Raw genomic sequence first — 18,478 nt, forward strand, 5'->3', positions numbered from 1 at the left:
CTCTTTGATTTTCCGGGATAAAAAGTAGCCTTTGTGTTAATACAGGGTATAATCTATCTCCATTCCAAATTTCATCCAAATCCGTTCAGCCGTTTTTGCGTGATTGAGTAACAAACATCCAAACATCCACACTTTCACATTTATAATATTACTAGCCGATGCCCGCGACTTCGCCCGCGTGAATTTAGGTTTTTTGAAATCTCGTGGGAACTCTTTGATTTTCCGGGATAAAAAGTAGCCTATGTGCTAATCCAGGATATTATCTATCTCCATTCTGAATTTCAGCCAAATCCGTCCAGTGGTTTTTGCGTGAAGGAGTAACAAACATACACACACACACACACACACACACACACACACACACACACATACAAACTTTCGCCTTTATAATATTAGTGTGATTAGTGTGATATTATATTAGGATTAGGATAATATTGGGATTAGGATTTATTTTACAAAAAAAAAAACATAAGCATACCTGCCTCCAAAAATACACGTCACTAAGGCAGCCCATTTTTATAAACTGACTAAATATTAGTAGTCATTTAAAAGGTGAAAACACGTGTACATACACAGAGTCTAATCATTAAACCACTAATTTTATGTATTTTGTAACAAATCGTGTAGTCACTTATTTATTTTAATGTAAATTTTGACCGCATGATAAATAATTGAAGGTCACAAAATATACTGACTGACTGATGACTGTTTACAGAAATATCCATACTTACGTACAATAAAACTGGAATGTTTATATAAGTACTTAACTTACATTGAATATATTTTGAATATTTTAATCGGAGAAAACGTTATATCGTTGAAGAACCGAAAATATTATTTCGTACCCGAAACCCTTATAGGATCAATTTGTTGTCCGTCTGTCTGTCAGTCTATCTGTCCGTCTGTCGTGTCTGTCAAGAAAACCTATAGGGTTTTTGACTTAGAACCGTTGACCTAGAATCATGAAATTTGGCAGGTAGGTGGGTTTTATAGCACAAGTAAAGGAAAGAATCCGAAAACAGTGAATTTGTGGTTTTACTTTTATCACAAAAAAAATCTATACATAAAAATAAATAAAAATCTGTTTTAGAATGTACAAGTAAAGCCCTTTCATATGATACCCCACTTGGTATAGTTAGTATATTACTTTGAAAATTGAAACACATTTTAATTTTTTTAATGATGTTACCACAAATTCGCGGTTTTCAGATTTATTCCTGTACTTGTGCTATAAGAGCTACCTACCTGCCAAATTTTATGATTCTAGGTCAACGGGAAATAGGTACCCTATAGGTTTTCTTGACAGACACGACGTATGGACGGACAGACAGACAACAAAGTGATCCTATAAGGGTTCCGTTTTTCCTTTTGAGTTACGGAACCCTAAAAACAAACTTAAAGTTTGGTCAAAAAATCTACACAGTGTTATTTTCCATAAAAGCTACTTTTAAATTAAAACTATACTAAATTATATTTAAACTCTTTATTTAAGATCAGACACACGCGATTTTTTGGTGTAATTATAACAAGTCCACAACATACTCGTATATTCAAAATTTTATGCCAGTGTGTAATTTAACTTACAGGGCCATCCTTTAAATCAACGGGAATAGTAATTTTTAACAATTTTATTCAATTACCGCAGTCCCCGTTGAACGGGAATAGAGAATGGGGACGACGGGACAAGTTTTTGATAATTTTATCCGAATCCCGCTGTCCCCGTTAACGGGGACAGTGGGATGATTTTTTTATAATTTTATTCGAATCCCGTTGTCCCCGTTAACGGGGGCACGGTTAGTGGAGACAACGGGACTACACTTTTTTTTTGTTTTTAAAAAGCTAAACATGAATAAGAGCCAATAAGGGTCAACGCAGACCGTGCATGGCGAGCGGCGGTGAATAAAGGCGCGGAGTGCCGAGTGGTGGGCAGTGGTGATGCACGGAAATATGGACGAGAGATGGCTCCTCGCAACCCGTACCACGCGAGGAGACAGCTGTATGCGCTTATTTTTTAACCCCCTACCCAAAAAGAGGGGTATTATAAGTTTGACGTGTGTATCTGTGTATCTGTCTTTGGCATCGTAGCTCCTAAACTAATGAACCGATTTTAATTTAGTTTTTTTCGTTTGAAAGGTGGCTTGAACGAGAGTTCTTACTCGTAGCTATAATCCAAGAAAATCGGTTCAGCCGGCCGTTTGAAAGTTATGAGCTCTTTTCTAGTTACTGTAACCTTCACTCGTCGGGGATGTTATAAATTTTTAACACTTGTATTTTAAACCCTATGCAATATATTATTTATTTTAATAAATAAGCTGAGTTGATAAAAATTGTATATGCGCTCCCTCCACTCCCTCCACCCGTAATTCATCCACTCTACTTACTTACAATAGCCAGCTATATTGTATATACCAGGCCAGGCTCACTTGATTACCTAAATTAAGGAATCTACACAGTGCTATTGCACTTTAACAAGGTTGAACTTTCAGAGATTATATTATAATATATACCTACCTATTATACGAAATAGAATCAATATTATAAAATAGAGATGAAAAGAATGCCTATTAGTATCAGTTGTATCACGCTTTGATAATTAATTTATCATTTAAATAATACTCATTAAACTTAGATTTTTTAACGCCTCTGATTTCTTTCTCTATTTCCTGTAACGTTTTATCCTTAGTTTCATTTAAAATGAAATATAATATCAACAAACCCACAGCCACGTGAAGTGCGTAGATGCCAAATGTACCTTCAACTCCTGTTTTCTCCATCATCAATGGAGTAAATTTCATGACAAGTGAAAATAAAATAGTAAAAACTATACCCGATGCACAAAGACCTGCGCCTTTGTGTTCTAATGGAAATATTTCACTCATTATTGCAAAGCCTGAGGGTATGATCCCTACGTTAATAACGAAAACATTTGATAAAATAATTGAAGGGATAAACCACCAGTACAAGGATTCCCCAATATGATAACGAGATTTCAGAAATCTAATCAAACTTGTAAGACACATCAAAAACACACAAGTTACACCAGAGGTAAATATTATTGTGCGTCTTTTACAGCATCGGATCACTAAACATGATATTATTGATGCAGCTAATGTTAATATATCGGAACCTACTGTCAAATATGCGGCGATAGAACTGTCATTCGTGAGTTCAGTTAGAATTTGAACTACATATGCAACCATGTAATATTTACCACTTGCATCCATTATAATTGCCAATAAAGAAACAATTAAAAATGGTTTAATGAAATCTTTCTTTAACAACTTTCTGATCACTGTCCTCATGTTTTCCTTATTTTTTTCCAGGTTCCTCGCCTCCATCTGAGTTGATATCAACTCTTCTAAGTTTCTCTTACTCTTTGTACTGTCTCCGAACAGCCACCTATGTGATTTTTCACATTTATCATATTTTTCTGTCAGAGCCAAGAATGATGGACTTTCACACCACATTAACGTTAAAATAAGTGCAAGAATATATGGCAGAATTGCAAAAGCAGCAATCTGTTTCCAGGTCCAGCACATACCCAACGAGTGGCACAGTAGTGAACCGATTGCGAACATAGTTTTCTTTACAGAAATGAAGTATCCTCGTCTCTTTGGGTGTGAGTATTCGCCCAGCACAAACGTTGACATAACAATTGCAAATGTTGGTATCCCTTGCACGACTCTTGCCACGTACAAACTAGTAACGTTAGTTGCCAGAGAAAATATTAAGAAACTTAGAGCAGTAAGAATATTTAATACAATGTAAACGGATTTCCGACCATATGTTTTCATAATGTATGGTGCCATGCAAAATCCAACAATGCCCGAAATCCCACTGATGCTAGCTGAAATAGAAAGAAATTGTAGTGTTATTGTCCATACCCAATATAAAAAGAGAATCTTCTTAAAATGCACTAGGTTGCTTCACAAAACTGATGTGGTCCATGTTCTATTCCGTTCTATTCTATACAGTACAGTGCAGAATTGAATAAAATAGGATGGAATAGAATATACCTAACAGAATGGAAATATTTTTATTCAAATAAACTTTTACAAGTTCTTTTGAACCATTGGTTCGGAATACCTTTCCTACCGAAAAAAACCAGCAAGAAACTCCGCGATTGCTGTTTTTTAAGATTCTATTTACGATATTATGCCATGAGTACAAGTAAGAAATTGCAATCCTGCGCATTGCTGCAGCGAGCTGCTAGTCAAAACCACGCTCTTATATCATTTCCATAACCCTCAAAAGTATATGCTTCTTTCAAGAGCATATTTTAATAGATTTTTAAACTTGTGTAAAGGCAAGTCCAAAATGTATTGCGGACTTTTGTTATAAAACATTATATTCATTTCCACAAACGACCTTTAGAAAGAAAAAAAAGTGTTTATTTGGTACAGAAAGTACAGATAAAATAATATTATAATAATAATTTCTCGAAATAAAATGCGTCCTTGTTTTGAACTTTCTTCTTATGTAGATCACCAATTTTCTTACGGCTAAGAATATTTTTCTTACAAATATTTTGTTATCATATGTATATTGAGAGGCTACTGTAAAGATATCCATTTCCTTAAATTTCTCTTGAAGGGAATTAAGTGGTTTTAAATTATGAATTGCGCGTATTGCCCATTTTCTTAAACATAAATTCTACTTATAATATAATATCTTTATGAATTAGGAGCTTAGGTTAAAAAAACGGTCTTGCCTTTGCAGGCTAGCCAATTTAAGACTGCATTTCTTGCCATCAGGAGAGATCAAAGTCAAGGCATAAAAAACATAAAATCTTGATAGTGAGTTCAAACTCAAACCTCAAAATCATTTATTTAAAGTAGGTACTATTGTGCACCTTTTGATGGTCAGAATTGTCAAGTTTTGTAAGATGTGGTGATAATGAATCACGTTAACTTAAAACTAAAGCTAAATAAATAGTTTACAAGCGTAAATTATAAATTTATAACACCCCTGACAAGTAAAGGTTACAGTAACTAGAAAAGTGCTGATAACTTTCAAACGGTTGAACCGTTTTTATTGGATTAATACTTAATAGCTAAGAACACTCTCGATCCTTACCTTTCAAACAAAAAAACTAAATTAAAATTGGTTCATTAGTTTAGGAGCTACGATGCCACAGACAGATACACAGATACACACGTCAAAACTTATAACGCCCCTCTTTTTTGGGTCGGGGGTTAAAAAGAGTTCCAAACGCGCCTAAGTCTGAGAAGAGCACACAACAAATACCTTTTCTTAATAATTACCTATCCAGGAAGCCTGATCTGGAGTTGCATGTATTCCAGTGCCGTTTGCAGAGAGTATGTCTGGGTTCAGAACTGAGGGAAATGCCATCTTCAAACCAGTACCGACCGAGAACAGGCAGGTGGCTATGAGCACCATACACTTAAAAAAACAGTGCTTGTAAGTACTTATAACCTTTACGCGTGGTTGAAGTAAAACTAAACATGCGTGGAATTCAGCTGTTCTGTTTGGCGGCCATTTAAAATACGGATGACAGTTACGCGAACTTTACTTTAATCTGATAAAGATCTGTAGCTCGACTCCGTAAAACCTGCATCAATCATTATTACAATCGCAATTGTTGTTATTGGCCAAATTTATGCCATTCTTGTTGCAACAAAACATTGTAGACAATAGTGAGCAATCGTCAACCAATCAGAGGTGATTGCGATCGTTACATTATAGCTGTCATTTTACAGCAATACTTACTCTCAAAATTCTAGTTTTACTTCAAAACTATATACAGAACTTAAGAACCTCCTTATTTTTAGTGGTTTTGGAAGTTGGTTTTTTTAAATATATTTTTTATTTAATGTTTTCTTTGTTGTCTCCGTTACTTAATTTTTCAGTTGTTTCTGATATTTTATTTTTTCGTGTTTCTGTTATTTTATTTTCGCTTGTTTTTGTCGTATTTTTTTGTTGTTTCTGTTAGTTTATTTTTGTTGTTTTTTTTATTTCTTATTATTTTTTGTTTCTTATTTCTGTTATTTTATTTCTTTTTTTTTAATATGATAATAATGAAATGTGTAAATAAATTAGAGATTAATTATTTATGCGAGCCATTTTTGTTTCACACTATAACTTTATTAAATTATTTAATATTTTCGCACACTGTTATTATAAATTTAATTGAATCTTGTGGTTTCTTACATAACTTTATTTTTTCCATCACGTCGTAAATATCTGTCTCCAAAAATAAATATCACTACACTGTTCATGGTTAAAAGATACTATTTATTGAAAGTTTTCATCTAGACTGCAATGAAAACAGATTGCCCGTAATTAAACTCATCAAAACCTCAACTTTATCTATTTAGCGTGGTAAACGTGTATTTTAATGACTTTCATCGTATGATAGTAATATGAAGATTACAAAACAATTCATTAATATCTATACATATAATAAAAGTATTTTTAAAATTTTATTCTGAAGGAGCATTATTGTCAGTGTAGTGCCCGAAATATTTTACTTATTGTATCTCTGTTAATCTCTACACGCTTCTCGCTGAAACTACTAAACGGATTTCCAGACGTAACTTAACATTATTGTAGCAATTTGCGTATAGTGTAAATGCTACTTTGTGTAAAGGTAAATGCTACTTTAAAGTTAAAATGATACGAAATTAAATTTAAATATTTATTAAACACGATACACAAAAAACAATAGAAACATTAAAAACTAATGAATGGATTATATTCAGTAAAAATGCAGTGACCCAGACAACTATGGCAGAGTGCAAGGCGATGCAATGCAAAAACAAGGAGGTCGACGATAACTGACTCTACCTACATTAGCCCATAAGTTACATATCTCATGCTTGGATCAGTGGTTTGTCATTGAAATAATATTCATTAAACTTAGCTTGTTTGATGCCTCTAATTTCTTTTTCTATTTCCTGTAACGTTTTATCCTTAGTTTCATTTAAAATGAAATATAATATAAACAAACAGACAACCACGTGAAGTGCGTAGATGCCAAATGTACCTTCAATTCCTGTTTTCTCCATCATCAATGGAGTGAATTTCATGACAAGTGAAAACATAATAACAAAAACTAGGCCCGTGGAACAAACACCTATACCTTTGTATTCTAATGGAAATATTTCACTCATTATTGCAAAACCTGAGGGTACTATCCCTACGTTAACAACGAAAACATTTGATAAAATAATTGAAGGGATAAACCACCAGTACAAGGATTCCCCAATATGATAATGAGATTTCAAAAATGTAATCAAACTTGTAAGACACATCAAAAATACACAAGTTATACCAGAAGTAAACAGTAAGGTCCGTCTTTTACAACATCGTATCACAAAACATGATATTATTAATGCAGCTAATGTTAATATATCGGAACCTATTGTCATATATGCAGCGACAGAACGATCATTCATGACTTCAGTTAGAATTTGAACTACATATGCAATCATGTAATATTTACCACTTGCATCTATTACGATTGTTAATAAAGAAACAATTAAAAATGGTTTAATGAATTCTTTTTTTAACAATTTTTTGATCACTGTTCTCATGTTTCTCTTATTTTTTGCCAGTTTCCTCGCGTTCATCTGAGTTGATATCAACTCTTCTAATTCTGTCTTATTCTTTGTATTGTCTCCGAACAGCCACCTATGTGATTTTTCACACTCATCATATTGTTCTGTCAGAGCCAAAAATGATGGACTTTCACGCCACGTTAACGTTAAAATTAGTGAAAGAATATATGGCAGGATCGCAAAAGCAGCAATCTGTTTCCAGGTACAGCACATACCTAAGGAGTGGCACAGTAGCGAACCAATTGAGACCATAGATTTCTTTATAGAAACGAAGTATCCTCGTCTCTTTGGGTGTGAGTATTCGCCCACCACAAACGTTGACATAAAAAGTGCAAATGTTGGTATCCCTTGAACGATTCTTGCTGCGTATAAACTAGGAACGTTATTTGCCAGCGAAAATATTAAAAAACCTAGAGCAGTAAAAATATTTAATCCAATGTAAACGGCTTTCCGACCATACATTTTCATAATGTATGGTGCCATGCAAAATCCAACAATGCCCGAAATCCCATTGCTGCTAGCTGAAATAGAAAGAAATCATTTTATTGTTATTATTTACAGTGTAGAAAGAGATTCTTCATAAAAAGCACTAAGTTGCTTCATAAAATTAGTGCAGTGTTAGTGCTAGTTTATCCCGGCAGGGCAATGGGGGAATTGAGTAATCTTAAATTCATTCAGGTCTGATCAGATGCTCCCATCATTTTGCTTCTCGTAGCTAGAAGTAGCTCATCATCTTTGCATTAGAATAGACATACAGACAGCCAAGCGGTCTAGTTTTCTGATATAATGCCGCGTAGAAATAGATTAGGAGCTTCAGTTAAAAAAACTGTCATTCCCTTTCTAGGTTAGCCCACTTCCATCTAAGACTGCGTGATTCCTTACACCCAGGATCCTATTTAATAAAACTCTACAAATCGTCAATTTGTAAAAAATGACGTAAAATGACAGTGACAAGCGACGTAATTTATATATGTCGATAAATAATAGTTTCCCGCCAAACTTCATCCAGGTCAGTTTTTAGGGTTCCGTATCTCTAGAGAAAAAAACCTTATAAGATCACTTCGTTCAAACTTTCAGTTTCAGTTGTAGTTTTGTGACTTATTCCCTACACGTGTTCCAGGCCTGTGGCAAAAGATTGTCGCAGCGCTTCAACAATTTATGTGTTTCATACATAACATTCGTTGCAAAATCTTTGACAATTTGTAATCTTTCCCTTTGTCACCTGTATTTTTTTATAAATCGTAGAATTGTCGAACTGTCGGGACAATTTGACAAACTTAATGACTTTTCCAATTACAAATATGCCGGAACCATAGAGGTATAATAAACGGAACAAAAGTTTAATGAAACGGACAATTATCGAATTGTCACCTGCCACTTGTCACTAACAATTGTAAGTTTTATCCGGAGAAATCACGATCAAGGCATAAAAAGACATTATGTTAATAGTAGGTATAAGTTCTTACCTATCCAAGAAGCTTGATCTGGAGTTGCATGTATACCAGTGCCGTTTGCGGAGAGTATATCTGGGTTCAGTACCGAGGGAAATGCCACCTTAAAACCAGTGCCGACCGAGAATAGGCAGATGGCTATGAGCACCACACACTTTAAAAAAATACGTGTAAGTGTTAAAGGTTACACTTACAGCGCAGTGCGGGATGACCCTGGGTTCCTTTTTTCCGTTTGAGGTACGGAACCCTAAAAACTGCCATACCCCTTCCAAATTAGCCCGTTTCTATCTTAGACTGCATCATCACTTACTACTAGGTTAGATTACAGTCAAGGCCTAACTTGTATCTGATCGAGCCTCGATAGCTCAGCGGTTGTGGAGCGGACTGAATCCCGAAAGGTTCAAATCCCACCCGTTGCACTATTGTCGTACCCACTCCTGACACAAGCTTTACGCTTAATTGGAGGGAAAGGGGAAGTATTAGTCCTGATATTAGCATGGCTAATATTCTTTTAAAAAAAATATAAAATAGAATGGATTAAATAAATAAATATTTATTGTTGAATTGATAACTCATTACTATAATTATTTTGATAAATACGAAAATTTTGATTTAAATCTCAAAGTAAGTTATTAATTGATTGCAGTTTTCTTTTCAAATTTTTATTTAAAAAGCAACTAACAGGTTTCAATATCAATAATAATATTTGTGTTAAAAGGTGCAAACTTTACAAATAGCTATGTAAAAATATATTTATTTTGACTTTTATTAATTGTAATTTGTAAAATTTATATGGTAATTATTAGTTGATTAATCCATAAATAAAAATGACACTAAATAATTGACCCATAATTTACATTTAATTTATTAATAGTCCCGTTATCTCCGCTAACCGTATTACGGGGGCACATTAGCGGGGACAACGGGACAAGTTTTTAATAATTTTATTCGAATTCCTTTGTACCCGTTAACGGGGACACGGCTAGCGGGGACAGCGGGACTACACCATTAAATTAAATTTACTAAAATAATGTAAGTTGTTTATTAAATTTATAAATACTTTAGTAAATTAAATTTATTGAATGTAAGTTATGGGTCAGTTACTTTATGACATTATTATTTATGAACCAATTAAATAATAAAATTAGCATACTATAATAGCACTCTAGGTCCCTGACTACTGGCAGCTTGGTTCCTACCCTGCTGCTAGTGGAACCCATTTTATCATATTTTTTATTTGACGTTTTATTCTTTGTTGCTTAATTTTTCTGTTGTTGTTTCTGTGATTTAATTTTTTGTGTTTCTGTTATTTTATTTTTCTGTCGTTTCTGTTTTTTAATTTATTTATTATTTAATTAGAACGGACATAATATAGCCCAATTACACTAATTAAATTACTAAGTATCATAAACATACTTACAAAAAACTGGATTGAATTAAAATTAGTAAATTACAATTAAAAATAAATCTGTTATTTTATTTTTTGTTGTTTCTGTTTTTTGTCGTTTCTGTTATTTTAATGTTGTGCTGTTCTGTTTTTGTTATTTCTGTTATTTCATTTTTGTAAACATTTTTTATACTATGATAAGTATGAGATGTATAAAAAAAATTGAGATAAATTATTTGTGTGTTTTGTTCTTGTTCTTTTGTTTCATAAAATAATTTAATATTTTTGCACACTGCTATTATTATTAATTTAATTGAATCTTATGGTTGCTTACATACCCTTAATTTATTTGTTTATTTTTTTATTTATTTCATTGCTGTCATGTACTAATAACTATATAACTTAAAGCTAAATAAGTATAGTTACATGACGCCCTGTCAGGGCATTGCAATTTACAATATATTAATTACATTTATTATACACAATCATTAAATTATTATCTACGACAGTTAAAATCATTATAAATTAAGATTAATTTTAATGTTACATTATTTTTAAATTATTAAATTAGTCATATTGTATAATAATTCAAGAAAATACTTAAATGATTTATTAATCTATTTTATAATATACAAAAAACTTAAATAATACCTGTCTCCAAAAATAAATATCACTACAGCAGTCCATGGTTAAAAGATACTAAATATTGAAAGTTTTCATCTAGACTGGAATGAAAACACATTATCACACATAAACTCATCAAAACCTCAACTTTATCTATTTAGCGTGATAAACGTGTATTTTAATGACAACTTTCATCGTATGATAATAATATTATGAAGGTTACAAAACATACATAATTAATTTATTAATATCTATATACATATAATGAAAGTGCAACTGGACGATTTATGTGCCTTAAATTTGTTTTTTAATCGGAGGGAAAATTATAATCGGAATAGAGCCCGAAACATTTTGTTTTTTTGTAGGTGTGTCTGTCTGACTGAAACTACTAAACGTATTTGGACTAACTTGCATCGTTAGAGCTTCTTGTATAAATCCATACTATCCATACTAATATTATAAATGCGAAAGTGTGTCTGTCTGTCTGTCTGCTACCTTTTCACGGCCCAACAGCTTAACCGATTCTGACGAAATTTGGTACAGGGTTAGCTTATATCCCGGGGACGGACATAGGCTACTTTTTATCCCGGAAAATCAAAGAGTTCCCACGGGATTCCTAAAAACCCATCCGCTTAACCAATTTGTATGTTTGGTACCGAGGTAGCTTGCGCCCCTGTTATAGACTTAGGCAACTTTTTATCCCGGAAAATCAAACAGTTCCCACGGGATCTTTAAAAATCTAAATCCGCGGGCATCCTCTAGTGCTATATATGTCTATTAGGTACATGCTCATAATATTACGTAGGTACATAAACATAGCTAGATAATATATTATAGATAACCTATGAACCTTTGATAAAAGCTAGGGAAATAGATACACCTGTAGATACCTAAAGGTTACAGTAACTAGTTGAAAAGAGATGATAACTTTCAAACGGCTCAACCGATTTTCTTGGATTATAGCTAAGAACACTCTCAATTAAGCCACCTTTCAAACAAAAAAAAAACTAAATTAAAATCGGTTCATTAGTTTAGGAGCTACGATGCCACAGACAGATACACAGATACACACGTCAAACTTAGGACTTACAAGAGTAGGTGCCATCCAGTTTTTATTCAACAATTTTTATTAAATACAAAACCTGAATAAAAGGAAAATAAAACCCAATGTGCATGATGAATGGATAATAATTTATTTATTGATTCTTGTGTATTTTATTTTGGCCTTTTGGGATTTTGTTTTGGTTGTTTTGGGCCTTTAGATACGGGCTTTACCAGTTTTGGAGCCAACCTACTGAATGCTGATTCGCTGGTGTCTATCACTGAATACTATTAGCCACCGAGCTCATTATTTTAACATTTATTTCTAATCCAAAAGTTTTCTATGGAAATTTATTTATGTGGCATGACACGGGTCTGCCCGCTAAATTCAAATTTAATGTGGTTTTTCGCAATTTGTAAACTAATACGACAAAGTAGGCTTATGGCACTTTAATTGCGCCAATGGCAGTATCATCCTCACAGGTTTATATAAAAATCTTTACTTGAAAGGGTCCAGTTTAAAAAATTAGTTATAGTATCGACTAATTTGTGAGTAACTCAAGTCAAACTCATTATTTTGATTAATTTCTTAAACTGAACACTTTCAAGTAAAGATTTTTGTGTAATCCTGTGAAGATGATACTGCCATTGTGGGAATTAGAATGCCATAAACCTGAATTTCGCGGGCAGACCTGTGTCATGCACCATAAGTAGATAGGTTACTGATTCTGAGTGTAACTAAATTTTAGAGTATTCGCAGCTTCTTCTATGTAATAAGAAAAGGAGAGACAAACCTTGTGACTCGCACTAAACTTTAGAAGATTTAAATTTAAAATTCATCCTACGTCTTTTTTTGGCAATATCAAAAAGAAAAAGCTCTAAATTTATTATCATTTATTTACAAAACTCATTCCAATCATATTTTTTTAATGTTTACTTAAAATAAAATAACAGAAACAACAAAAAATACATTGACAGAAACTACAAAAATTAAATAACAGAAACATTCATTACAAATACGAATAGGTACCAGTATAGCCTGTACCTTTCCCCGGGATGTAAGCTAACTCCGTACCAAACGTTCAGAACCGGTTAAACTTTTTGGGCCGTGAAAAGGTAGCATACAGACAGACAGACACACTTTCGCATTTATAATATTAGTATAATATTAGATTTTGTCATTAACTAAATGGTTTCAAAATAATTCTTTATCTCTAAGTACCTTCTAAGTATTTACTAACGTTCATGTTTTCTGTCGAGTAGGGGTTTAACGCCTCTGATTTCGTTTTCTATTTCTTGTAATGTTTTATCCTTTGTTTCATTTAATACGAAATATAATATAAACAAAGAAAAAGCCACGAGGAGTCCGTAGATGCCAAAAGTGCCTTCAATTCCAGTCTTTTCCATCATCAATGGTGTAAATTTCATCACAAGTGCATACAAAATAGTGAATACTACCCCCGTTGCGAATGATCCTATACCTTTGTGTTCCAATGGAAATATTTCGCCTATAATAGCAAAACAAACTGGTACAATCCCTACGTTAACAATGAAAACATTTAATAAAATAATACTAGGTATTATCCAAATTACAGACTCTCCAATGGTATGATAGGTTTTTAAAATCGCAATTAAACTAGTCGAAAACATTAAAATAACAGAAGTTATACCAGCAGTGAATAGCAAGGTGCGTCGTTTAAAACAACGGATAATATAACACGACAACAACAATGCGATTATAGTTAACGAATCTGCTCCTATAGTACAAAATGCAGCAATAGACTTATCTTTGGTGATCTCAGTTAAAATTTGGACCACATAAGCCAACATATAGTACCTTCCACATGCATCTACCAACATAGTTAATATGGAAGCTATTACGAATGGTTTCATGAAATCTTTCTTCAAATTTTTTTTAATTAACGCTTTCAAACTTTTCTTTTTCTTGGCAAGTTCTCTTCTTTCCATTTGGGTTGCTATTAATTCTTCTAACTCTGTTTTGTGTTTCGGGCTGTCTCCATGAAGCCATGTATGCGATTTGCTACACTCGTCATATCTTCCGTTCAAGGCCAAGAACGCTGGGCTCTCAGGCCACATCAAAGTCATTAATATCGCGATAATGTGAGGAAGTATTGCAAAAGCAGCAATTTGTCTCCAGGTCCAACATAAGGCCATGGAATGGCACATCAGTGAACCAATGGCAACTGAACACTTTTTTAGTGTCATGAAGTACCCTCTTCGTTTTGGATGCGAATATTCTCCCAGCATTATAGAAGTCACATACACTCCACATAGTGCTAGTCCTTGTATAGCTTTCGCCACAAACAGAACAGGAACGCTTTGGGCCAATGCAAAGATAAGGAAACCGGTACTGACTAAGAGATTTAATCCGATGTGAACAGTTTTCCGGCCCAGGGTTTGCATCAAAAATGGGACCATGAAAAATCCAATCATGCCTGTCACACCATGGCTGGCAGCTGAAAAAAAAGGTTATATTTTAAAATTTTTGTTTACAACAGCATGTTTCTACTTTTGCTCAAAAGTAAATAAATATGTGCCTGCAAATCCTTATTGTTAACTTTTCACTGCCTGTTTGACGAAATCTTGACGTTTGGTACAGACAGCTTGCATCCAGGAGACGGACATAGGCTACTTTTTAGATAACTACAAGTGTAAATTAAAAATTTATAACACCCCTGACAAGTGAAGGTTACAGTAACTAGAAAAGAGCTGATAACTTTCAAACGGCTAAACCGATTTTCTTGGATTATAGCTAAGAACACTCTCGATCAAGCCACCTTTCAAACAAAAAAAAACTTAATTAAAATCGGTTCATTAGTTTAGGAGCTACAATGCCACAGACAGATACACATGTCAAACTTATAACACCCCTATTTTTGGTTCGGGGGTTAAAAATGTCATCCAAACCACTGTAACGAGGCAGGGTGCCCAGAACGCTGGCTGCGTTACCTCGTTGAATGACCAGACTATATACCGGCCGATGTAACTGCCAGACCTCTATTTAATTTTATTGAATCGTAATCCTAATAAAAAAAATTCAAAAGAAAAATAAAACCGACTTCAAAAACCAAAAACACTAAAAAGTAGAAAATTTTGAAAATTTTTTATTTCACAATTTTTAGTGGCCCCACTGTACTATAATATGCTATGCCCAGTTAAAACCCTACTGTTTACTAAGCTATTACAGTGATCGCGAGCAATTTGCTCTTATCCATTGAGGAGTTCTGTTCTCCATCTCCGAAGATATTCATCAGATCTTCACCAAATTTATATGGGACACACACCTGCACAGTATACCCTTTCAAACAAAAAAAAAAAATTCCAAATCGGTCCAGGGGTCTTTGAGTAATCGGGGAACATACATAAAAAATAAATAAAAAAAAAAAAAGATCCCGACGAATTGAGAACCTCCTCCTTTTTTGGAAGTCGGTTAAAAATAGGTATAGAATATAATAGAATAGTTATTCAACTTACCAATCGAAGATGTCTGATCTGGTGTTGCACGTATTCCTGTGCTGTTTGGAGACAAGATGGCAGGATGGAGTACTGCAGGGAATGACAGCATAAAACCAGTGCCCACAGAATGTATGCAATCCGCTGTCAGCACGATACTCTGGAAAATAAGGTTTAATTACAAAAACAGCCGTATTATTTTTCCAAATGTTTTATTTTTTAGTTGTTCTTTTATTTTGTAAAAAATAAAAAAGTTTTTCAGTGTAATTATTTTTATTAAAAAATACTTATTATTTTAATAAAAACATATTTTTCATTAAATTGTTTTTATTAAATAATATTTTAACAACAAATATGCTTCGTCCAAGTGATCTTTAATGGGCATGGTGCCCAAGACGCTAGCGTTTTTGCCTACGCTACACTATTGCCTGGCTTGGTCAATGAGCTAAATATCGCAAGCTAATGGGTTACCTGACGCGCCGTGGATTAGTAACTGTAATTAATAAAGTGTCTTACGACCGCATGAAGCCAGAATATTGGTAATAATAAAATTATTAATAGTCACGCAAAGACATAAAAAGATTACATATGGTAGGTACCTACCTAATTAATATCGGTTTAAAGAATTTATTCTTAAAAAAAGAATATCTATACTTAATAAATAAAATTGGAGTGTCTGTCTGTAATTTCGAAATAACTACCTCATATTAAGCTCATATGGTTATTTGAACGATACCATAACTGAATCACACGTTTTTAAAATTTTTGTCTGTCTGTCTGTCTGTCTGTCTGTCTGTCTGTCTGTTTGAAAAGGCTAATCTTTGGAACGGCTGAACCAATTTTGACGGGACTTTCACAGGCAAGGAGAGGAAATCTCCGAGATTTCTGAACCGATTTGCGTCATTTCTTTTTTAATCGATAGAGGAACTTTACGACATTGTTTCATAAAAAATTTGGAGTCCAACTCCTCAATCCTGATGCTGCAGGGGATCAGACCAATCCACGCGGGCGAAGCTGCGGGCATCAGCTAGTTATGAAATAAAAGTTATAAGTACTTTGTGTCATTAATAAAATATCTAACTATCTTTGGCGAAGAAGTAAGAACTGTATAATAATGCCTAAAATCAAAAGGGCATGTGTGTAATAAATTTTATTTTAAAAAATCCCAGAATTTCTATAGGTACCTACATTTCTTGAACAGCAATTGAATATGTTTTAAGTTCGAGATGAAAACTGGCTCCAGTTATTACAAATGCTCAAATTAATAGCATTTCATTAACAAGTGTAAATTAAAAATTTATAGCACCCCCAACAAGTGAAGGTTACAGTAACTAGAAAAGAGCTGATAACTTTCAAACGGCTGAACCGATTTTATTGAATTATAGCTAAGAACACTCTCGATCAAGCCACCTTTCAAACGAAAAAAACTAAATTAAAATCGGTTCATCAGTTTAGGAGCTACGATGCCACAGACAGATACACAGACACACAGATACACAGATACACACGTCAAACTTATAACACCCCTCTTTTTGGGTCGGGGGTAAAAATGCGAAAGAATAGACCAAAGTTAACTATAATAAGTTGTTTAGATAGGCAAACAAAAAAAAAATTAAAAATACCTACTGTTTTGGATTGTAAATGGATAATAATGCTTACTTTTAATAAAACATATTTTAATGAACAGAAATCATCCAAATACAATTTTACTATACCTCAGAATAAATACATATAAGTGAAAATATAGAAAATTATTTCATGTTTGTGCCTTTTGGGGTGGAGACCAGCGTGGGGCGATTCGTGGGGTGAGGATGCCCTTTTTTAAGGACCTGTCATCCCGTCTCGTGGAGTCCACGGGTGACCGGAGGTCTGGCAGTTACCTCGGTCAGCGTATTAGTCTGGCCATTCAACGAGGTAACGCAGCCAGCGTTCTGGGCACCCTGCCTCGTTACAGTGATTTGGATGACATTTTTAACCCCCGACTCAAAAAGTTATAAGCTTGACGTGTGTATCTGTGTATCTGTCTGTGGTATCGTAGCTCCTAAACTAATGAACCGATTTTACTTTGAAAGGTGGCTTGATCCAGAGTGTTCTTAGCTATAATTCAAGAAAATCGGTTCAGCCGTTTGAAAGTTATCAGCTCTGTTCTAGTTACTGTGACCTCACTTGTCAGGGGTGTTATAAATTTTTAATTTACATTTGTTGTTTTGTAATTTTTATATTTATAGTATTTATTAATAACAAATTATAATTCAATATAAATATAGATTGATTCTTAATCACATACCTGTCTCCAGAAGTACACATCACCAATCAAACCCATGTCCGTATTTGAATGAAATTACTTGTATTGAATTGGTATTTGAATTTGCCCACTTTGACTTACACTTGATAAACAAAAGACTAATAGTATGTACAACTCAATAAAATTGGGGAAAAAAACACTAAAAATATTTCCACATGTTTAATACGATGAAATATCTTGCAGAGTGATATAAGAATTAGCATACGTATTTGTTACTGTTTATCTATGGATGTAATAAGGTACTTCTACCTATATGTACAATAATATACTCGTACATTAACCAAGTTTAGTTTGACAAGGAACAAAATGGGAACGAATGTTTGCGGATATTTTTAGGGTTCCGACTTCCGAATACGGAATCCTAAAAATATCCACAAATTCCGTTTTTCCTTTTGTAATAACAAAAGGAAGAACGGAACCGTTATAGTATCACTTTGATGTCTGTCTGTCTGTCTGACTGTCTGTCTGTCTGTCTGTCCGTCGTGTATGTCAAGAAACCTACAGGGTATTTCCCGTTGACCTAGAATCGTGAAATTTGGTAGGTATATAGGTCTTATAGCACAAGTACAGGAATAAATCTGAAAACCGCGAATTTGTGGTCACCTCATTAAAAAAA

At 33.7% G+C, this 18,478-nt stretch overlaps 2 protein-coding genes across 7 annotated transcripts in view; both read right to left on the reverse strand.

The window, feature by feature from the left end:
* The window catches only part of LOC123877320 (facilitated trehalose transporter Tret1-like), a 43,119-nt gene extending 31,867 nt beyond the window's left edge, over positions 1–11,252 (reverse strand). Inside the window, exons 1-3 of one of the 5 annotated variants that reach the window (XM_045923953.1) lie at positions 11,070–11,252; positions 5,265–5,403; positions 2,315–3,847 (exon numbers count right to left, since the gene is read on the reverse strand). In XM_045923953.1, coding sequence (XP_045779909.1) covers positions 2,580–3,847; positions 5,265–5,403; positions 11,070–11,105 — 1,443 coding nt within the window. In that variant the 5' untranslated portion in view covers positions 11,106–11,252 and the 3' untranslated portion in view covers positions 2,315–2,579. Of the gene's footprint in view, positions 1–2,314; positions 3,848–5,264; positions 5,404–6,644; positions 8,102–9,046; positions 9,186–11,069 lie in introns of those variants that run through there. The other 4 variants (XM_045923952.1, XM_045923954.1, XM_045923957.1 and 1 more) reach the window with 4 other exon arrangements.
* Positions 11,253–13,079: 1,827 nt separating this feature from the next.
* Positions 13,080–18,090, reverse strand: LOC123877323 (facilitated trehalose transporter Tret1-like). Of its 2 annotated transcripts, none has more exons than XM_045923960.1 (3): positions 17,845–18,090; positions 15,579–15,717; positions 13,080–14,560 (listed from the first exon to the last, which is right to left on the reverse strand). In XM_045923960.1, the coding sequence occupies exons 1-3, from the start codon at positions 17,878–17,880 to the stop codon at positions 13,320–13,322; spliced, it is 1,416 nt and encodes a 471-aa protein (XP_045779916.1). In that variant the 5' UTR covers positions 17,881–18,090; the 3' UTR covers positions 13,080–13,319. The 2 variants fall into 2 exon arrangements, with proteins under 2 accessions (XP_045779916.1, XP_045779917.1); XM_045923961.1 differs by lacking the exon at positions 17,845–18,090 and adding an exon at positions 16,029–16,091.
* Between the last annotated feature and the right edge of the window lie 388 nt (positions 18,091–18,478).

Source organism: Maniola jurtina, chromosome 23 (assembly GCF_905333055.1).
Source record: "Maniola jurtina chromosome 23, ilManJurt1.1, whole genome shotgun sequence".
Lineage (NCBI taxonomy): Eukaryota > Metazoa > Arthropoda > Insecta > Lepidoptera > Nymphalidae > Maniola > Maniola jurtina.